The sequence below is a fragment of the Emydura macquarii genome, unplaced genomic scaffold (assembly GCF_026122565.2).
Source record: "Emydura macquarii macquarii isolate MOO-44397 ecotype Brisbane River unplaced genomic scaffold, CSIRO-AGI_Emac_v2 contig_1551, whole genome shotgun sequence".
NCBI classification, from domain to species: domain Eukaryota; kingdom Metazoa; phylum Chordata; order Testudines; family Chelidae; genus Emydura; species Emydura macquarii.
Genome location: NW_027131688.1, coordinates 21,726,502 through 21,749,782, shown reverse-complemented (window position 1 = coordinate 21,749,782; position 23,281 = coordinate 21,726,502). Strand labels below are relative to the sequence as shown.

General features: G+C 40.3%; 1 protein-coding gene across 5 annotated transcripts in view; it reads left to right on the top strand.

Moving 5' to 3' along the window:
- The window catches only part of PPP2R5C (protein phosphatase 2 regulatory subunit B'gamma), a 234,919-nt gene that overhangs the window by 86,897 nt on the left and 124,741 nt on the right, over positions 1 to 23,281 (top strand). For 4 of the 5 annotated variants that reach the window (XM_067555048.1, XM_067555043.1, XM_067555042.1 and 1 more), the window contains exon 3: positions 399 to 558. The exons of the other annotated variant lie outside the window; for it this stretch is intronic. Coding sequence is in view for 3 of the 4 variants with exons in the window: in XM_067555043.1 (XP_067411144.1) it covers positions 399 to 558 (160 nt within the window). In the remaining variant the exon portion in view is untranslated. The remainder of the gene's footprint in view (positions 1 to 398; positions 559 to 23,281) is intronic. 5 annotated transcript variants of the gene reach the window in all.

The following is a 23,281-nucleotide window of genomic DNA, read 5'->3' as shown; positions in this document are numbered from 1 at the left end:
AGTCAGCTGACTGAGGCTAGCCATGGCTGTACCACAGGTCTTTTATTGTAGTGTTGATATACCCTGAAAGATAAGACAGGCAAAGGGTGGGGGAAAAAAGCAATGAGACACACAAACACTATGGAAATGTCTGTAAATGTGTGGGAGTGGACAGTTCCAAATAGATTAGGCAGCATAAGTGATCTTCCACATCTGTGGAGCATTGTGGCAAAGTCAAGATTGACTGACTGGAAAGAACGAGCAGGGAAATAAGTGGCTATGCAGTCAGAGGTAAGGCAGAGCATGTCAATTAGAATTTTATTCTGTTTTTAGCAAAATTGAACTTGTCTGTAACCTAACTCTGTTCTTAGAATGTTCTGTTTAACAAGCTCAACTACTTTTAAATGTTGTTTTAACAGGTGTCAAACAAAAAATCAAACAGCGCTCCTCCCCCAGCACAATTATCTAAAATCAAAGTACCTGCTCCACAGACTGTACTGAAGAAAGAAAAAAGGCAGAGTTCTTCAAGGTTTAATGTTAGCAATAACAGAGAACTCCAAAAACTGCCAGCTTTAAAAGGTATCTTTTTTTTTTCCTTTTATGATCTTTGTTAAAGTTAATATGTTGCGGTTCTTAAGGGTAAGTTAATAATAAAGAAACATTTCAATTTCCAAAAGTTGGCTTTTCTTTATATAAATCTATGTCCTCTTCTGTCACAACTGAAATGAAGGTTTCCTAACAATCCTTCCCCACCAAAAAAATCAGGGTTGGAATATATGTAAGTGTCTCACTTGAGCACAGCTTGACCAAATGCTACTTTACGGTGAAATTCACTTCCCTGGTAAAACTGTAATAATTGGGTTTTGAGACTTAGATTTCACACACCAAAACCCACAAGCAGGCCTTCCTCCATCACCTCCACTCCTACTTTTACTGCAACTTTTGGGCCACAGTATTCTCAGATTTAGCAGCCCTCTTCCTCCCAAACACACTCAACCCCCTCCACACAAATCTATTCAGGACCAGTGCTAAACTAACCTCTGGAGTTTAGTGTAAGTGGAGCCCCTTCTATGTGTCTAATCTGCCTGCATCCTTCTGGAGGGCTGAAGTGGCATAGAGGCCTTGTGTCAGCTCTCAGAGAGTAAGTGAATTTCTCCCTTTCTGATTATTTAGAACGAAGACTAAGTTTTGTGAAGTTTTGAAACCACACTGACCAGCTTTGGTGAAGGGAGAAAATTTCTAACTTTCCTTTGATATCTTACTGCTGCTATCATTATTACTTGTTTCTGATAGTGGTCCATATTGTGCAAGCTTGCATTGTAGCACAAAACCTAAAAAGGGACATCAGCGGTGATAAAGCGGAACTTCCCAAATACGTGGTATATGATGGTCAGATGATCAGTTGATACAAAAGTTACCAAGTGCCTTTAAGGTTTTGTGCTAGAGTGTGAGTTTGGAGGTGGAGTATGTATTGCTTTTTGGTATCTGTTAAAGATGGAAGTGAAAGCCTTAGAGTGGAGTGTTTTAACAACATTGTTGTAGGCAACATGAAGTGGCTGCGGGAGACTTTTCCCTAAATTCTTCATTTCCCCACTTAAATTTATTAGTGTCCTTTGAAAGCGAGGAAATTCTGTTCAAGTTTTTAAGCCAGTGTTAACTATTTTGCTCTTTATGTGACACTTCTTGCAAGGATAGGGAGATTAGGCTCTAATGTTCTGTTTCCACACAGTTGTCGTTAGTGAAGAAGAATACTTTGCAGCTACTGATGTGCACTGCATTAGCAAAACAGTCTCTAAATAGAACATTTTTCCATTTTTTTCAAAGGGTGCTAACTGCTTCATAGATACTTTCCATTTATTTTATAAAATCTGTAAATAAAAAATGCTTTTGTGCCATAGACTGTAAATAACATTAACATACACATCTCTGTGCATGTTCAAATATCCTGAACATTCCACCATAGTTACAAGACGACAACTTATTTATTTATTTATTTTTTTACTTTCCATTCTTTCTGAGGTGGTGAATTTAGTACTTACGTTGACAGCTGTGGAGGCTGACAATCTTTCTTTACCCAAAGAAGGGCAGTGTTAGTGCAGGTTTCTCCATACAACCCTGCTAGTGTAATGAACCTGTTTTCTAGTGACCACCTATGTGGGCAAAAATTATTTGTGTGTATTGTGATAGTAACCGATTGTGGTAGGCACTGTACAAACACATTCAGAAAAAGATGTTCCCAGCTCAAAATTTACAATGAAAGTATAAGATGAGGGAACACAGAGGAGTACAAGGTTAGTTCAGTGTCCATGCCCATTCAGATTGCAGCTTCATTGCTTAGCTATAAATCAGGCTGTCAATGTTGATGTGAAAAACAGCCCATTAGAAACTGGTGGTGATGTTTGGACCTTGGTAAGTATCATAAAGGTAGAAAATTCTATCCTATTACCAATCAGTCCCTCAAACAAATTCTTGGACCATCCACTGGTATGCATTGCTGAAACCCTGAATGGATTATTCTGAATGGATTATTCTCATTTTTGTTATGAAGTGCCAGTCCCCCCTCCCTGTTTACCCACTCGATCCTTCCTAAATAGTTTATAAACATGGATCTTAACATGCCAATTGTGCAAATCATCCCATCAGGTTTCAGTAATACTAACTAGTTTGAATTTATGCTGATAAATGAGCAATTCCAATTCCTCTTGTTTGCTATCCAGGTTCCTAGCAGTGGCATACAAGCAACTCAGGAATTTGTATTTTTTATGCCCTTTGGTTGCTTGATTAATTTTGTTCTCAACATCTTGATTCTGTGCTAAATGTGTACTCATATCCTCTCTCTTTTTTACCCCCTTCCCTTTTGTTATTAGTTTAATATCATCCTGATTACTCCAGCCAGGGACAGGGTAGAAGTGGTCAAGCTGGGGGAGAAAATGGGAGGGCAAAAGAGTCTAAACCCTGCTGATGAACTATGTGGCTGTCAGCATGATGCCACGGGATGGAATTTCTGGGTTTTTCCCGTTTGCTTTAAAAAAAAAACAAAACCAAAAACCCTAGAAAATTACATACACCAACTATGTTAAAAGAACATTATGGTTGGGAAGTCAATCACGGAAAATCTAGGAAATTTGGCTTTCTTGTGCCATTTGCAATATGATCGTCTTTAACAGGATCACATGCTGTTTTTTCCACAAAGGAAGTAAGGGTAGACACTATGTCTGGCAGAAATCTCATGGTGAGGCGGAATACCTCAGACTTCTTTGACCCTGGCAATTGAGCTGCTAACCTTGTTATGGGACACAGTATTCTGGTTGCAATGGCTGATCGTGATGGATAATAGTTGCCCATGCTAATGATCGAAGACCAATAGGCTGCCTTTGTAATCATAAAGTGTGAGGTTTTTTAAATGTATCTGTAGTCCCTGGCATTGATACAGCTACGATTTGATTTAATTCCTTCTCCATTGAAATCCCAGATGATAGTGTTGGGTAACTGCCCTTTTGCTTCAAGGTGCACAGTAAGGCTCTATGTTATAACCTCTCTTGCACAATATATACATGAGTTTGCTGTAGAGTTATGAGGATATGGGTTAAAGTGTTTAGTATGCTGAGCTTTATATCAATTTTGGACAGCTACAAGAGAGTTACTGAGTGTTTTTCTTGGTGTCTGGGCTGGAATGGGGTATGGATTAGAGCAGGTTGGCTGAGACTCTGCTCTAATAAAATTCAGGAGATTATGGTGGATTAGACAGAGCAACCAATGAGTTGATGTGTTTAACCAAATCTCCAAGCTTCTATCTCCAATAATGAACAATAGACAGCTGCTTCTAAATAGCAGTAGTAACCAGGACTGCTTTTTTCCATCTATATCTGATCAAGAGGTTGAGTTTTCTTCAAATATGCAGACTTTGCTACTATAGTCCATGCTATAATGCACTCTACATGGGGCTACACCATAAATCCATTCTGGTCCTGAAATTAATGCAGAATGTGGCAGTTGGCTCTTACTCTGGATTCTGCACTTGCTGTCTTGTATGTGACTTTTTTGACTTAATGCCCTAAATAGCCTGGGACATTCCTGCATGAGATGACTGTCTTTCTCCCAGTACCATACAACTGGAGCTGAGATCAGTGAGAGTTCCCAATCTGGACTCCTGTAAGGGAGCAGCTGTGGCAAGACATTTATCATCAAGACCCTTCACCTCTGGCATTTAGTTTCTCCTTTAGTCTGAAATGACCTGAATCTGTTAACCTTCAGGCATTCTGCAAACTACACTTGTTTGAGTGAGTATTTGGAGTGAGCTTTGGAAAGTGAGGGGTGACAGGACATGATTTGTAATATGTATGGCAACTTTATTGGGACTGTTCATGCTTACTGTTAAATATATACAAAACTGTTTGCAGGATTGGGGCTCAAGGTACTTCAGAAAATGTATCCATTTTCATATAAAAAGAATGAGTCTGTACCGAGTCTAGGCCTTTGTTAGTATACCTCTACTTCTATTCCCCTATTATATCTTCTGTTTACCCCAATCTACAGCAATGCATTACTTTGGTTATGCCACTGTAATTGTAGGTCTTCTTTTCAGATACTTGCTGAAAAAATTACCCTATTGAACTTGTCAATCCAAACTTATTGGAAGGTTTGACAAAGTTCCTTTTGGCTAAGTTTTAATTACCGCAACTACACATGCTCGTGTGCTCAGGTCCTTCTCTACTGTCTTCACCCAGAGATGGAGTCTAACGTTCCCTGTTTACTCTGTACCTGTATCTCCCTTTGATTAGTGTATTAGCTTTTATAGTTAGTTTGTAGTAGTAGGTCTAGTACCTTACAGCTGGAATGTTTTTCTTTTTTCTTTTTCTTTTCTGAAAAATATAAAATAAAAATACATATTTGTTTTCTTCCTGTATTGAGGAGCTTGAATAACTTTTTCTTCTGGTGGGTGTGCTGAGCTCCTTGAGATTAAAAGGTGCCTCTCTTGTCGAGAAGCAATCCTTCTTAGTGATGAACACTCCTGCTGCTGCATTTGTTGTCTTGTGAGACTTTCACGTTCCCAGCAAGTGTAAAATCTGCTCTTCTTTTCCTGTAAAAACTGGGAAATTAATTATAGACTGTTAATGATGGGATAAGCCTTAAAACCAGCTTCGTACTCAGGTATAGAGAACCCCCCTGTACAGGGATCCTCTACATCTGTCAGTGCCCCATTATCAAGCTCATGGTCATCAAGAGCTTCCAACGCTCCTCTTGACTGAGGTACCAGTAACCGTGCTGCTCAACTTCCCAATCCAAGTATAAAGAAGGGGATAAGTGAAACAAAACACGAGGGTTCTTCATCAAAGAAGATTCGGTCCCCAAAGACTTCAGGTCTGAAGAGAAGTGCTAGTGAGGTTCCTAGTACTGGGGGCATCATGAAGCAGATTCAGACTTGAACTAAGTCCAGTACCTCTGTGGTAGAGGGCTCAAAACAGAAGACTACTACTACCAAGAGACTGGCTTCAGTGAAATCCTTGACCTCCTTGGTACTGGTGTCAGTGCCTTGTGCAACCGTCTCTGCAACACCATCAGTGCTTATACCAAGTTCTGTTGTGTTTTCGGTATTGCAGGTATTCTGGTACCCGAAAGACCTTATGGTACTGACTGAGCCTGAATCTTCATTCCTTGCCACCCCTGGACACCTCTCAGTACTGAGGCTGGCTGGGTCACTGACTGCTCGTTTCTGGGAGACCTACCACTTCTCTATCTTCAATTATCCATGAGGAGGGCTTGTCATATCCAATACAATATGTAGAGACGCATTCTGACTCAGACTCTGAACTTATTGTTCAAGGATCTAAAATTTGTTACAGGAGATGTTATTTCCCATTTCAGATGTAACAGAGGCAGGACATCAGACTCCTGCTTTCCAACACTTGTGATAACCGTGTTGGATTCCTCCCTCCATGCCTTAAGGTCTTCCATTACTGGGATCCATGGGCAATGTACTGCCAGCAATTTTGCAGGACCTCAACTCAGGGACCTTAACCTCCCCAGAGGAAACACAAACAATCTCATTCCCCAACATTGTCCATCTGTTCTCCCTATTTCGAGCCAGAGGAGACCTTTGAGGAACAAGAGGCAAGGGTGGACAAGGAGGTTGTCCCCTCGCAAACATCTTGTCATCATCACTGAATGAGGAAGTCATGCCACCACTGCCATCATTAGCTGACAACTTTAGATAATTCCAGGAGCTGATGAAGCAGGTTGCTGACACCTTGCAGATTCCACTGGAAGAAGTCCAGGATTCCTATCACAAGCTCTTGAACATATTGCACACCTCTACCACAGCATAGGTGTCCCTGCCAATGAATGAAGCGTTCCTGGAGCCAGCCAAGTCTATCTGGCAAACTCCAGCAATAGGCCCACACATATGCAAGAAGGCAGATTTTAACGCACTCCTCCCCTCCCCCCCCCCCCCCAAAAAAAAAAAAAAAAAGGCAAGCCACATCCTGGTCAGGGATTCTGAATCTTTATTTTCTCATCCAGCACCAAACTCTGGTTGTGGACACAATCAACAAAAGGGTCAGGCAGCATACCCAAAAAGCCACCCCTTATTATAAGGACCAGAAACTTGCTCAATTTGGACACTGCTCCTCTTTCATCAAGCATGGAGAGCTATAACATTGAACAAATGGGTACTGAAAGCTGTTACTCTTGGTTATACTTTCCAGTTTACCTCCTCCCCGTCCTTTTAACCCCCTTTCATCTTCAGGTTCCCCTTTCACGAGTAATTGCTGACACAGGAGATCTATGTCTAGGGGCCATAAAACCAGTTCCACTTCAGCACAAGGGAAAAGGGTTCTAGTCAAGATATTTACCGCCCCCTTCTCCCCCACCCAAAAAAAACCCAAGGGAGGTGGAGGCTGACACTAGATCTCAAAAAATTGAACAAGCATGTCAGACGTGTAAAATTCAGGCTGATGCCCATTTTAGCTTAATTCCTTCCCTGGAATTAGGGGACTTGTTTGTGACCCTCGAACTCAAAGATGCTTATTTCCACATAGCGATTTATTCTTTTCTCAGAAGAGTTCTTCATTTCACTTTCAGTCACAATCATTACCAGTACCAGGTCTTATCCTTCGGCCTATCATCTGCCCCAAGTGTGTTCTCAAAAATCATGGCAGTTTCAGCTGCCTACCTTTGTCATCTAGGAGTAACTGCCTTTCCTACCTCGATGACTGGCTCCTCGAGTCAGTCATATCAGGAAGTATGCTCGGCAGTTCAAACAACTTCACTATTCCGAAGTCTAGGTTCAGATAAATCTAAAAAAATCTACACAATAAATTCTTTATTGGTGTACTTCTGGATTCTAGAATGGGCAGAGCGTATCTCCCTCTCAACAGTTTCCTCGCTTTAAGGAGCATTATACAAAGAGGGCAGCTCAGCCCTCAGGTTCTAACAGACATGTCTGCAACAGCTGACACCCAAAATGACACCTCTTCAATGTCTTCTGGAGTGGGTCAGGACTATTTATGTACCCAACAAACCGTCTCAACAAGTCGTTATCTGTACCCAGTCAGGTCCTACAGTCACTCACCTGATGGATGCATCCAAAATTTGTACTGGAATCCTGTTCAACCAGAATCCCCTTACAATCATATTAACATTGGACTCTTTCCTCTTGGGATGGAGAGCACATTTGGGTCCTCTCACAAATGGTCACAACAGGAACAGCAGTTGCACATCTGTCTGATAGAATGAAGGGTAGTGAGAAATGCTTGCCCCCACTCTCTTCCTTTACTCAAAAATAAGTCCACAATGCCACCATTGCCCTAATATGATGATGATTTTAAAACATTCCAGGTCTTCATAAAGAGGCTGGTGGCTCTCTCCAAATCCTGCTAGAAGAAGTCCAAGAGTCACAACATTCTTTGGTAGACATCTTGAATATTAATCCTCAAGGGAAGGTTGCTTTACTTATTAAGACATTACTATCCCCTGCACATACCCTGTGGCAGACACCAGCCACAGTTCCACCCGCTTGTAAGAAATCTGACAAAAAGTATTACATCCCAACAAAGGGGATAGAACGCTTTTATTTTATTCCCCACCTAGCCTTAATTCCTTAGTTTTGGATTCAGCTAAGGAAAGGAACTGCCTAACTTGGTCTAGACCCTCTCCAATAGACAAGGAATCCAAGAGACTTGACTGACGTGGCTTTTTGTCTGCTGCTCTTCAATTCTGTGGTGTTAATTTTGAGGCATTGATGGCGAAATATGATTTTGCCACCTATTCATAATTTATGTACGTTATTGAACATCTGCCACAAGACCAGAGAGACCCGTTTCGGTTAGTCTTCACGGAGGGTAGTTGGTTGCAAAAAGCTTCCTCCAAGCTGTCGTAGATGCTGCCAACACAGCCTCCATATCCCTGGCCACAGCAGTGGTCGTGAGAAGGGCATCCTTACTCCAGTCCTTGGTTCAGCCGAGAGAAATATAGTTCATGGTCAAGGATCTCTTCTATAAAGGATCCAAACTCTTTAGTGAGCATATGAACTACTCAGTCCACACACTCAAGGATACCAGATCTACGCTCTGGGTATCTATGTGCCTGTGCAAAAAGATGATTTAATAGTACTCGGTCTCCCAAAGATGCAGGCTATTCCAGTACTATCAGCAGTCCACCTTCCCTAAGCCTCAGGAGGCTTTCAGGAGAAGGGGCAAGCAGCAGAAGCAAAGCCCACCCACCACTTCCTCTCAGTTGCCCCCTCCTTCTGAGGATATGTACACACTGACGGTGACAAATTTGCCTCCATCAGATCGAACATTCTGGATCGATTGAGTGGTCAGTGAAGACCCGCTTAATCGATCCGGAAGTTGACACACTAAAGCCCCACCCCCTCAAACAGCATAGCGCTGCGTCGATGGGAATGCATTTCCTGTCAGCGCAGCACAGTGAAGACGCTGTGCTCGATGGGAGTTATGCAAGCTACTCTGCTTAGCTTGCATAACTCTCGCTGACTGCTGCTGAATTTTCAGGTAAGTGTAGACCTGGCCTAAGAGGCAGTTTTGACGCCTTTCCTGAGGGCAACAATCAACCCAGTTCACTGGATTCCCTGTTGAGCAATTCTCCCCATTTTTGAAGATCAGTTGTCCCACTGGTTACCTGCTTGAGAACTCCTTATCTCAGACAAGAGGATACTGAAAGTTGTGAGAGTGGGTTACTCTGTCCACTTCCACTCTCTACCCCTCCATCCCACCTCCCTCTAACCCCTCGGCTCCTTTTCAGGGACTAAGCATATGAAAAACTCTTAAGGCCAAGGGGTCCTATCCCTCTTCCTCCTCCGTGCCGGGGGGGGGGCGGGGGAGGGGCGGCAGTAGAGCCGGTTTCAACACAGTTCATCAGGAAACTATTCTGTTCCAACTACTTCCTGCTCCCAGGAGAGTACGGGGGTGGAGATCACCTCTACCTCAAGAACCTGAACAATTATGTTCTAGCACAACACTTCAGAATGGTGACATTAGCCACCATTCTCCCATCCTTGGATCCACAAGGACTGGTTTGTTGGCCTTGACCTAGAAGACACTTACTTTCATGTAGCCATCCACCAATTGCACAAGCGCTTTCTCTCTCTTGTAATAGGAACAGACCACTGTCAATATAGAGTTCTTCCCTTTGGACACTCCACGGTTCTGAGGGTGTTTTGCAAAAGTCCTTTTGGTATTGGCAGTTCATCTCCATCAATGGCGGAATCTTGGTATTCCCATATTTGGATGACTGGTTGAGCAGGGGTTGATCACACCAAGAGTTCCTGTCAGCAAAGACCTTGTTCCAATCGTTAGAATGTCACATCAATCACATAAAATCTATACTAACTCAATACAAAGGATAAACTTCATAGGAGCCATTTTGCACTCCATAACAGGAACAGCCTATCTATCCAGGGATAGATTTTCTACCCTATCTGGCCTGATCTAGGCTCTGCAGTTCAACACATAAACAACCATGTGGACTTGTCTTCAGCTCTTGGGTCATATTGTGGCCTCCACGTTTGTGACTCCCTATGTGTCCCCAAACATGTTTAAGGAACAGTACATACCCCAAACAGACCAATATACCTCCAAATGGGTCACAGTGCTTCCAAAGATGTTAAATTCCCTTATGTGGTGCAGCTGCACCACTGTAACGCTTCAGTGAAGATGCTACTACACCGACCGGAGTGTCTCCCATTGACGTAGTTAATCCACTTCCACAAGAGGCAGTAGCTACGAGGAGAGAAATGCTGTCTACATCAGGGGTTAGGTCAGTATAACTGTGTCGCTAAGGAGTGTGGATTTTTCACACTCCTGAGCAACATAGTTATCCTGATGTAAATTTGTAGTGTAGACTTGGCCTTACAGGAACTTGAGTTCTTCAAGATGCTTTTGTCCCTACAGGTGCTCTGCCTTCTGCCTCTTTCCCCTCAGTTGTGGAGTCTCTGGCTTCATGGTTGAGAAGGAACTGAATAGTGGCAAGTTTATGCCTGCCTATATTCCTTTGTTCGGAGTATGAGATATTCTGCACAAGTGCGAGTCTGTGAGCCCTACTTTGCAGTCTCTGATCAAGAGTGCATGGGCATGTGCGCCTCTTACAGTGGAACACCCATAGGAACAAATACATCTCAAAGAACTCACGTAAGTAACCTGTACTTGTCTCTTTCATGCTTTAAGAAACTTTCAGGTGTGCTTTTGCCCTTCTAATACAAACAGCTCATCTCTAGTGAGGACCTGTTGAAATTGGTTTTTAAATGTTATGTTGGTTAACAAAACATGTTCATGTACAGAACAGTACAAAACTTTCCATTTTAAAAAATGGTATAGAGCTTCAGATTGCACATGCAGGACACTGGCATGTCACATGTTATCTTTTATATATCTGACCACTCAAACACCCTGCAATTATTTATACAATCATCCACAGTTCTTTACATTTTTAACCAAGATAATTGAATGCCAAAACATTGTTAAATTCATATCCATAATGAATCCATTATCCATAATGTTAAACTAGCAAAAGTTAGTGAATCCAAAGCTATAGTTTCTACTGAAACTAACCCTTTTTCTTTACCTTACTACATTTCAAATACACATTAATGAATGCAATTTAATATAGCACAATACACAATGCTAAATATATGAAAAGGGTTGATTTGTGATTGTGGAAAACATAACTGACTTATTGCAGTATATATGTTTGTGTAATATATAATAAAATAATTTTTATTTTATTATATATTTTATGTTCTTTGCTCTGGAATTCACAGTGTTAACTATTAGTGGTATTCCCATTGCTGACTTCATGTATGGTCCTAATTTGTATAAACGGTTAGTTCCAAATAACTGGTATAGTAACAGTGTGCAAGGTTACTTTGAAAATGTTAGGATTTTTCCCCCTCTTGTTCTCCTGATCCTACTATCTTGTTGTACTGAGTTTGGGGAAAACAGTTTAAATAGCCTTTTCCCCTTAAACTTAAACAATGAGACTTTTAAAATGGAGGATCTCAGTGTATTATGAATTACATGCTTGTCGTTTGCACATTAGACTTTGGCTGTAGAAAGATTTTTTTTGTTTTGTTTTAGATGATGTGGAGATATTATTAATAACTAATCAAAATATAATGTAGACAAAAGTCGTTCAGATCACCTAAAGTTTAAAAAAAAAAAAGTTTAGATTCAGCAACTAAAACATTAATTTTGATATGTGAATTATATAGAATTTACTCCATTTGTATGCCTGGGTTTTTTTGTTTGTTTTTCTCCCTTATACTAAAACTAGGAATCTTGCATCACTCAGATGAAATAGAAAGAAATATGAAAGTCATAAATGATGAACTTAGTCTTGTTTTGAAATCACCTAGGGGATCAAACTTACACTTATACATATTTCTGCAGAAATAGTTTCCTGCAAACCACACTTACAATCAGTAATCTGTTACTCTCCTTTTTTGCATTCTCCTGAGAAGAGAGCATACTTTCCCCATACCAGATCAAAGCAGTATATGTAAATCTTGGCACCTATCAAACAGCATTGTTATAGTGCCTTCCTGCTTGCTAGACTGGATAAGAAACGAAAGTGGCCAAGATAAAAAAGGATATAAATTAAAATAAAATGGTCAGTATTGTGGCATTTTATTAAACGGTACACATGTTATTTTAAAAAATAGATGCTCCTGTTTCATCTTGTTCAAGTAATAACATTACTATGAGTAAGAAAGTAACTTAAGGTTTAATTTAAGATGCCAAAAAAGGTCACCTTTTTAACAAAGTGCTCATCTACTCTGAGCCACGGTGCAGACTATGGTGCCGTGAATTGCAGAGCTCACCAAAACGTTACAATTTAACTGACCCATGTGGATGCTGCTGCTGCTGGGAACTAAAGGATACGTATTTCATAAGAACTAGATACCTTTTAGTTCATGCCTGCAGTATTCACAGGAGGCAGTTAGATTGCAACATTTTGATGTGCTCTGTAATTCACACCCAGTGCTCTGCAACCTAACGTGTCCATCGCCAATTGTGAAAAAGCCAATTGTGATTCAGCTTTTATTTTCAAATACAGTTCACAGTTTAGTTTATTACCTCTCAAAATTGGACTTCCGGCCTTGAAAAAATGGATACAGCTTTCAAATAAAGGTCTGTATTAAGGTAGGATGAAATGAGTTAACAAGTAAAAATGTGCCCTTGGGCTTTGCTTTGAAACCTACTTTGGGTTAGTTTTTTTAGTGTCTGCAAATACAGACTAACTTTAGAGTGCTGAGCAGATGACTATGCCATTTTCTTGATGTCAAATAACAGCATGTGAAACGACTGATCGGAGTCTGCTTTACCTAATTTTTTCTGAAAAATCTTACTGTGCATGCTGATCAGCCTTGTCTTGAGTTTTGGTGAAGAGATCTGTCAGACTGATTTGTTACTTTTTATGCTAATAGCATAATTTTTTAAAAGTATATTAAAACTGAGCATGCACAAGTCTCTGAGGATGTTTGCTTTTTGAGCATAGCTGAAGACAACTTTAAGTTTTTCTTTAGTCTGAGATTCTAGGTACGTGTCAGAATCCACGCCCACTTTGGTGAAGGACTTTGTGCAAGTGAAGAGCTCTGAGATGGCTATGAGGCAGGCAAGTTGAAGCACCAAGACTGGTATAGGGAAACACATATCGAGTTAACCAGCGTTAAATGTCTGGGATTCATAAGTGACTGGATAACAAATAAGGTAGTTCTGGTAGTTTTCATCTTCTGCAAAACATTATCTGATAAAGATGCTGATATTGCTAAAAAGAATCTGGAAAATTGAGACCACCATTGTTCAATTAAACACAATAAAATGTTCCTTGATAAAGTGGATGATCTGAAAATGAAGAAAGTGGAAAAACTTGAAGATTTCTCAAGTGTCTAAGAATTGAAGGAGCTTCTGTAGTTCTCTGAAATATGGCGAGCTGCATTCCTAGACTCAAAGTGAAACTACTCTGTTAATCTTTGATTTTTTTAATAAATACCAGACAAGATGCTGTTTCCCTGTATGTTAAAGAGCACATTGCTTCTGTTTGAAACAATGGATGAAAATGAGTGGAATTTGGTTTTGGAGAGGTAAAACTGACGTTGATATCAATGTCTTGATAACTGTCCCCCTTTTTCTCAAAAGAAGACTTTGGTAAAAAGTATAAGTGAAAAGAATGGGACCCTAAGAAATCCTGTGAGTGAAGTTTGTGAGTCAAAAATCTGTTTTGTGTTTTCCAGGAGCTATCTTTTTTTTTTTTTTTTTTTTTCCAAGCAGTTGGATATATCAAATAATGAAAACACTCCTATATTGGAGATATCAACAAAAACAATACTTGTTTACTATTAGGAGAGAATAGGTTTCGGTGACAGATCAACTGAAGAAAGAAGATGCTGTACGTTGGCACTTCAGTACTTGGCAATATCTTCTTTGTGTGAAATTTGGTAATTTGGTTCCAAATTGTATTCAGTTGCAGGATAATAAAATTGCTGCTTTTTGGTTAAAGAACTTGTTAAAATACCACTCTTACACAATGCTACATTGCACATATTTAACCAAACAATGGTATAATAAAAGATTTATTGTCCTAAGACAGTGATAGATGTTAAATGGAAAAAAAAATTATTGTACCATGGAACAATTAAAATCTAATCCATAAACATTAGTAAATACTGTTGCTGTGGGGAACAACAAACTCTGCCCTTTGCATGTAATCCATATTGTATTAACTCAGTATATAGTAGTTGTTATGCTTCTAGTCTCAGCAATGAAATTGTTAGAACAAAAATGGTGTATAGAGGGCGGCACTAAAGGTTTATTTTGGTCTTCTTTACCAAGCCCATTAGGCAGCAACAGATGAATATGTTGTGTTGCGTGGAAGAATGATAATGTCTGAGAAATTTTTCATCACTGATAAGTTACTGTTTAACTCTGATTTTGCTGAACTTTGATTTAAAATATCATCCATAGTGTATGTATTTTAACTCTCCTATTGAATTCATTTCACTAATAAAACTTTAAATGAGCTTGTCTGGTAAGCTTGTGATGTCTCTAGATGAAAGCTGGCAATTATGGAAGTCTTCATGTAGAACACTTATCAAATCAACTTAATTTAAATTGTCATTTCTTGTTTTAGCACTTATACAGTGTAAAACACTCTTAAAAAAAAAAAAAGTTGTTCTACGCAAAGTATTTAAAACAAAAACAAAACCCATGTAGTTTCACATTTTTCCAGCCAGGAACAAGGAATATGAAATTGTAATGAAGATTTAAGCAAAATTGACTTTGGATTCCAAGGCCTTTTCAGTTCAGCTGCCTTACCAAACCTTACTTATTACTCAGTCAGCAGTTGAGTTAAGAGAAAGTACTCTTAGCCTGTAACTGTCAGCATTTTCTACTGAACTCATTTCCATTGAAACTTGGGTAGAATCCATGAAAATAAAGGTTTAAAAAACGTTCTTGCCTTATTTTCATTATTCTAACTTGTCTTTCCATGGATTTGAATCTCTTTTTTTAAAAACATTTCCTACTATATTTTATTTATTAGCATGGCAAATTTGCTAATCACTTTCTTCCTTTGTATCTGTATCTTCAGCATAATGAATCAGAAGTCTTTGGCAACTTGCTGGATTCCTCCTTTCATAAAATCCTCATTAGCCAAATACTGAGTATAATGCAAGAGCATAGTTGCTAGATAGCTGGGCTGAATTACTGTATTGGCACTGTAGGCCTCGGGCCCCAGCTCCTGCAGTGAAATGCTGATGTCAGGCTCTTAAACTTTCATTATTTAAAAACCAAAAAGCTCTGATGCTAGCCGTCATGACTTGAAAATGTAAGCCGTGTGTAACCAAAGTACCAGTGTGTGCCTGAGTTTTCAGAGGCTGAAAGAACAGCTATGAGGTGTGAATTGTCCCAGGCCTGCCAAAAGCATATGAGACAAGTGTGTCAAGAGCCCCAGGGGTGAAGGGGCTTCCACTAGATCCTCTGCTTGGGTCGGGGCTGAAGCCAAGGAATGGTGGTCTGTGAATGGAAGTTCCAGTTTCACAAAAGTAGTGGTGTCCCTTACTAGTCCAGCAGACAACTCTTTTTGGAGTGGTAATGAATCTGTGTTTTGGGGGTGGGGCACAGTGATAAAAAGTTATGGAGGTCCTTTGGGGATTTGCTTAGTACTCTGGATTTTTATAATCTAGTTTTGTAGATAATCAGTGTTTGATAGTTGAAGGCACTTAGGCAGTTCACAGTGCATCTGAGGAAGGAGGATATATTTCCAGTTTAACCTGGTACTTTGTAATGTTAAATGTAAGCAATAGCATAGTAAAGACATCTGTTCATGATAGTTAACATTCCTCCTATGCAGGCCTTTCTGGTCTCTACGAATCTCTCCTCATTTCTTTTTCCCCACTGAAGGACATTTAGTACATATTTGGCCTAAAATGTTTGTTTTTCCCCTTAAATCTTGTTTTGAGTAGAAACAACCAAGAGAATATGGATTTGTCTGTGTCTGGATTTCCTGTCTCAATTTTAATTTTTTTCCAGTTCATCTGTCCTTTGATAACTCGTGCTTTTGAATGTTTTTCAGGATGGAAGGTTAATTTTTGAGGAATTTGCTGTGTATTTTTGATCCTCAGAAGTTCACGTGTTCTGTTGCATTTATAAATTCCATCAGTTGAGTTGAAGGACTTTAAGAAAATCCACAGGAGTAGCTCTTTACAAACTATGGAGCTGTTCTAACAATCAGGAGTCCAGTATTGCCAATTCACGCAGCTGTTAACTGGAATAAAATCACTATACAAACTTATGAAGAAAAAAATCCACACGAGGGATATCAACATCTTGCTTTGGCAACTGTGTTTATTTAAAAAAAAAAAAAAAAAAAAAAAAAAAAAACAAATTCTGAGAATGAGAAATATACTTCAAGAATTTGATGCCTAATCAGTATATAAAATATATTGGATGGGAAAACTGAAGCTTTGAAATGGAAGGCAATGGATGCTTTGAACAAACTCACTCACTAGCAGAGCTGCTGCTAACTCATTGGGGGCCCTAAGCAGAAATATTCCCCCCCACCCCCATATACTGATAATTAATAGGGGACCACCTGAGCTGCTTGGGGCTCTAAGTAATTGCTTAGTCTGCTTTTGCCTAGCACCAGCTCATTGAAGGCAAAAAGTTCCAACTTCAGGTAGCTGCCAACAGTGTCTACCAGACCTGATGGATTTATTTGTAAAAATGAAATCTGTTGAGGTTGGTGTGAGTATAAGAATATTGATACCAGATCCCACGAAGAAGGAACTGTGACAAATAGAAATGAGCACTGTGATATGAAGGCAATGCTCTTAGTGTCAGAATGGATTTTCAGTGAGCTGCAATTAAAGTCCAAAAAAATCTAAGTGAATGCATTTCTGGATTCTGACCTGTGCCCTAGTTGAAGACATTTAGGCTGCCCCCACCTTCCTGCAAATACTGGAGGCAGCTCAAACTTCTCCATGGGTCTTGGCCACACACTTTCCCCCCTCGCTCCAGAATGTCTACCTCTGGATGTAGCAGCTCAGCGCACACACCTTATCAATTACCATCCTGATTTTTACCAATTACCTTACCAGTTACCATCCTGATTTCTTCAGTGCTCAAGACCTGCAGGCAGGTCTGTCCTCAACAATTAGTTTGTCATCAAATCCCTCCTCTTTTCCATACATGTTGGACCTATCTAACTCAGTGGGGAAGAGCTCCAGGGTCTCCTCAAATAGAGAAGTTAGCAGGATCTCTATTACATTTCTCCAGAGAGGAGAATCTGGACAACTTAAAGGATGTACTCCTGCATTTCCTCTTCAATTACCTATTGAACAACAGGAATATAAGGGTTTGATACCCCTGATGCAGACTAAGCCCCAAAGGAAGCACCATTTAAAAAGAAACTGATCTACAAAAACTCCAAGACTCCACAAAATACATGGGGTAAAGAGCTCTATGCAGCATTTTAGATCCTCATTTTCTTCCATTAGCTATAGCTCTTTGAAAAATAATTATTGGCTTCATTCAGTGACAGTCCCAAGCCAGAGAATTAAAAGAGAACCTTTCCCTAAGATGAAGATGGTAACCACCATAGAGATCCAACCAAAAGAGAGATGAACCAAAGTCCAAACCAGAATGTGCATATTTCCATGGACTCTGAGGCTGTCAATAAAACCTGTGATGGCAACATGTGTCTGGATGCTATCTCTGTATCAAGTCAGGCAGTGGATGATTATTATAAATAAATCTGTGACTCAGAATTTTCTGGCAGAATGATATTTGGTCCTGATAAGGTGGGGGCTGACAACAGAGCAGTGAAGCTTATAGAATCATAGACACGTAGGGCTGGAAGAGACCTTGAGCAGTCATCAAGGCCAGCTCCCTGTGCTGTGGTAGGACCAAGTAAACCTAAACCATCCCTCACAGGTATTTGTCCAACTTCTTTTTTTAAAAGCTTTCAGTGATGGGGACTCCACAACCTCCCTTGGAAGGTGATTCCAGATCTTAACTATCCTTATAGTTAAAAAGGTTTTCCTAAATCTAACCTAAATCTCCGTTGCGGCAAATTAAGCCTATTACTTCTTTTCCTACCGTCAGTGGACACGGAGGGCTGATCTACACTTACTGGAGATTTGGTGGCAGTCGATGGGAGTTACGCAAACTACGCAGAGCAGCTTGCGTAACTCATGTTGATTGCTCTGCTTCCCTTCTGCGCGCTGTCTACACTGCGCTTTCCCGTCGATGCAGCACTGCGCTACTTGAGGGGGTGGTTTAGCAGCGTCAACTTCCTGATAGATTGATTGGGTCTACACTGACTGCTCAATCGATCCAGAAAGATTGATCTGGCCGACGCCAGTATAGACATGGGCGGAGAACAGTTGATCACCACCCTCTTTATAACAGCCCTTAACATATTGAAAGATTATCAGGTTCCCTTCTCAGTCGTCTTTTTCTCAATATGCCCAGGTTTTTTTAACCTTTCCTCATAGGTCAGGTTTTCTAAATCTCTGATAATTTGTGTTGCTCTGAACTCTTTCCAGTTTGTCCATATACTTCCTAAATTGTGGTGCTCAGAATTGGACACAGTACTTCAGCTGAGGCCTCACCAGTGCTGAGTGGAGCAGGACAATTACCTCCTGTATTTTACATACAACATTCTTGTTAATACACCTTAGAATCATATTAGCCATTTTGTGGGTGCATCACATTAATGACTCATATTCAGTTTGTGGTCCACTATATCTCCCCAGCTCCTTTTCAGCAGTACTACCACCTAGCCAGTTATTCCCCATTTTGCAGTTGTGCATTTGATTTTTTTTTCCTTCCTAAGTGAAGTACTTTGCACTTGTCTATTGAATTTCATCTTGTTGAATTCAGACCAATTCTCCTATTTTTAAGGTCATTTTGAATTTTACATCTGTGTCTAAAGTGCTTGCAGTCCTATCTTATCATCTGCATATTCTATAAGCATATTCTGTACATCATTATCAAAGTCATTAATGAAAGTATTGAGTAGCACTGGACCCAGGAATGGCTGCTGCGGGACCTCACTAGATATGCCCTCCCAATTTGGCAGCAAACCATTGATAACTACTCTTTGAGCACAGGGTTTTCAACCAGTTGTGTTCCACCTTATAGTAATTTCATTGAGACCACATTTCCCTTGTTTACTTATGAGCATGCGATGTGGAACTGTGACAAAAGCCTTACTAAAATCAAGGTATGTCATGTCTGCTTCCTTTCTTCCTCCCCACGAGGTTAGTAACCATATCAAAGAATGAAATTAAGTTGGTTTGGCATGATTTGTTCTTGAAAAATCCATGCTATTCCTTATAACCTTATTATCCTTCAGGTGCTTACAAATTGTTTGTTTCATAATTTTTTCCAGTATCTTTCCAGATATTGAAATTACACTGACTGTTCTATATTTCTTCCAGTCCTCCTTGTTCCCTTTTTTAAAGATAGGTACTATGTTTTCCCTCTTCCAGTCTTCTGGGACCTCTCCCGTCCTTCAGGAGTTCTCAAAGATAATTGCTAATGGTTTCAAGATTGTTTCAACTAGGTCGTTAAGTACCTTAGGATGAATTTCATCAGGCCTTGCAGACTTGAATATATCTAATTTATCTGAATATTCTTTAATCTGTTCTTTCTGTATTTTTGGCTTGCATTCCTTCCCCTAGTTAATATTAATTGTGTTGAGTATCTGGTGGTCATTAACTTTTTTAGTGAAGACTGAAACAAATTTGACATTAAGCATTTCAGCTTTCTTGATGTCATAATTATTAGATCTCCTTCCCTGCTAAGTATGGGACCTACACTTTCCTTCATCTTTCTCTTGCTCCTAATGTATTTAAAGAACCTCTTATTGCCTTTTATGTCCATTGCTGGCTGTAACCCATTTTGTGCCTCAACCTTTCTGATTTTGTCTCTACGTACTTGTGTTCTTTGGTAATCCTCCTTAGCAATTTGACCATATTTTCACTTTTTGTATGATTCCTTTTTGATTTTCAGGTAATTAAAGAGCTCCTGATGGAGCCATATTGGCCTCTTAGTATTCTTCCTATCTTTCCTTTGCATCGGAATACTTTGCAATTGTGCCTTATAATATTGTCTCTTTGAGAAACTGTCAGCTCACCTGAACTCCTTTTTATCTTAGATTCTCTTTCCACAGGACCTTACCTACTGGTTCTTTGCATTTGTTAGTCTGCTTTTTTTCTGAAGTGCATTATCCTTATTCTACTGCTCTCACTCCTTCCTTTCCTTAGAATCATGAAATCTGTCATTTCACGATCAGTTTCACCCAAATTGCCTTTCACCTTCAGATTTGCTACCAATTCCTCCCTTTAGGTCAGAATCAAATTTAAAAGGCCTGCCCCCCCACTTACTTCCTCCATTTTCTGCAGCAAAAAGTTGTCCCTGATGCATTCTAGGAACTTATTGGAAATTTTGTGTTTTGCAGTAGTACTTTCCCAACAGCTGTCTGGGTAGTTAAGTTCCCAATACTAGTAGGTCTTGTGTTTTGGATATTTCTGTTTGTTTGTTTTTTTAGAAATGCTTCATCCACTTTCTCTTCCTGATTTGGTGCGCTGTAGTAGACACTGACCATGATATCACCCCTGGTTTTTAGCCCTTTCATCTTTACCCAGAGTCTCTGAACTGGTCTGCCTCCCACCTCCTTCTGAACCTCAGAATAAGTGTATATATCCTTTATGTATAATGCAACACCTCTTCCCTCTTCTCTCTACCCTGTCCTTTCTGAACAAGCTGTATCCCTCTATTCCAATATTCCACTCATGAGACTTATCCCACCAAGTCTCTGTGATGCCAATTAAGTCATAATTTAATATATGTACTAATACTTCCATTTCTTCCTGTTTATTCCCCATACTCCTTGCATTTGTGTACAGATATCTAAAATGTTGGTCATATTCCCTCACTGATTTCCTTCTTGTAGCTCCTGTGTCCACCTCCCCTTTTCCCCTGACCCTCTATTGAAGTCATCTTTTTTTTTTTTTTTATACTGACCCTAAGGGCTTTTGTCACTTGCCCCCATTGAACCTAGTTTGAAGCCCTCCTCACTAGGTTGGTGAATCAGTGTGCAAAGATGCTCTTCCCTTCTCTTCTTTGTCAGGTGGACTCATCTCTTTCCAGCAGACCTTGATCAAAGAAGTTGAAGCTCTCCTGTCGATACCATCTGCGCATGCATGCTTTCATCTCCAGTTTGTGCATGTCTCTGCCTGGACCCTTACCGTAGGCATGGACAAAAACACAAACTGTGCTCTTGACTCCTGCACTCTAGCTCCCAGAGTCCTGTAGTTACTGCTAATCTGCTCAGGGTCAGACCTGGTAATATCATGGAAGAGGTCAAGGCCACATACACAATCAAAGGTTCCCTTCATACCTCGCCACAATAAAGTTGCAAGAGAGATGACTCATTTTATTCTGGGTTAAAATCATTGTCAGGGATCACTAAGTGGCAAGTGTCCAGAGCAGAAAATGGCTGTTATCCCTCCTTCCAGCCTAAGTAATCAGTGTGGCTGTAACGAGTGTCCTCCTGCCCAGAAATAGATACGAAGGCACATATATGATTCCATTCAACCTCAGCATTTCAGTATAGCAGGGAAGTGCAGACTTGGAGCTCCAGACTCTCCCACATCCCTCCTTCAGGCCCTTTCTAACTTTAAGAGATTACAAGGGCCAAACTTTTTACAAGAAATTTTGCATTTCCTGAAACTAGGGACAGTAGAACCTGTTCCTCAAGTCAAAAGGATGTTTAAGGTTCTTCTCTGTTTTCTTCATACAGCAGGAGGAGTCCGGGCTCAGGGAGTCAAACCGGTATTTATTTTGGTTGAGTTCAGGTTTGGGTTCAGTTGTGTTCAGTCTATTTAGGTTCAGTTCCATTCAAGTCACCAAAAAAACCAATGGTTTGGTTACTGGTTCGAGCCCATTCAAATAAAATTTCAATCTTAGTGGAAGTAAATTCAAAAGAAAGTTGAAATTTAAAATTGATACTGTTTTGATTTTTGATCTTTTATTTATTTTTTAACTTTCACTTTACTGGAGTTTTCCTAGCTCTGGTCTACACTGACTTGGCGATTCGGCGGCAGACTGCTGTGCTTCCCTTCTGTGCGTTGTCTTCACTGCACTGGACACAGCTCTATGCCACTTGAGGGGGTGGTTTACCAGCGTCGACTTCTCGATCGATTGAGCGGGTCTTCACTGACCGTTCAATCGATCCAGATAGGTCGATCTGATGGCAGCGACTTTGCCGCCCTCAGTATAGACATACCCCTGGTGTTTGTGTTGTCAAATAAACATGACTATTTTTAGGAGCAATTTGTTTGAGTGAACTAAAATAATGTCTTCAATATTTGCTCTATCATATTTGACCTCTGTGGTGAAAGGACATGGGCCTTGCCTCAGATGAGGCAACTGGAGGGAGAGCTGCCCCAGGGGTTGGCAATGGATGGGAAGAGACCTGTCCAAGGAAGAGAAGAGTTGAAGATCCATCACCTTTTTTTTCTTGGGCTTGGAGAGTCACAGTTAACCTCTGGAACCGGGGAGCATTTCACCTCTTCTTTTCCTGGGGGGATTGTCAGAGATGGTGGATCTATCTGTGGGGACCCCTGATGCCTCTTATGGTAGTCAGGCAGCTCCTAAACTTCCCTCTCCTTCTCTTCTTGTTATACTGGGCAAGCCTTTCTAGTAGCAATCATATGCCTATTTGTTATTTTGTTATACAATGAAAATAAGATTGCAGTAGTTCTTTAAAATATTGAGTTTAAAAAATGCTGAACCTTTATTTTAACCAATAATCCAACCCCCCCCCCCCGCCCCGCCCCCCCAATTTCTATTCTGGTTCAATAGGTAGGTCAAAACCATGGTTCAGGTTCAAGTAAAAATAGCAGTTTGAACTGTTCTTTAGTTTCAGTTTGACTTCCTGTCTGGGGTGCTCTAAACCTCGAAGCTGAACAGGATAGAGACGATACTCAGGATCTAGAGGCTTCAGTAATATTGGAAGCTAGTCTCTCCAGGACACCACTCGATGTCAGTGCACCTGAAAAAAACTGAATTGTGTGCCTCTGTCAGGCACTGTCACTGGTAGTTCCTTCACATTGTGTACAGGAATCATCACTATACTACACAGAATTGCTCTTTTGTCTGTCCTCTACCCAAGGTGATAGCGAGGCAAAGAAGTCAGGGAACTCATCTAAATCTCAGGTAGATACCGGTTATGTTGGGGTTCCTGAGAGTAACATATCTATCCAAACCAACAGTCAGAC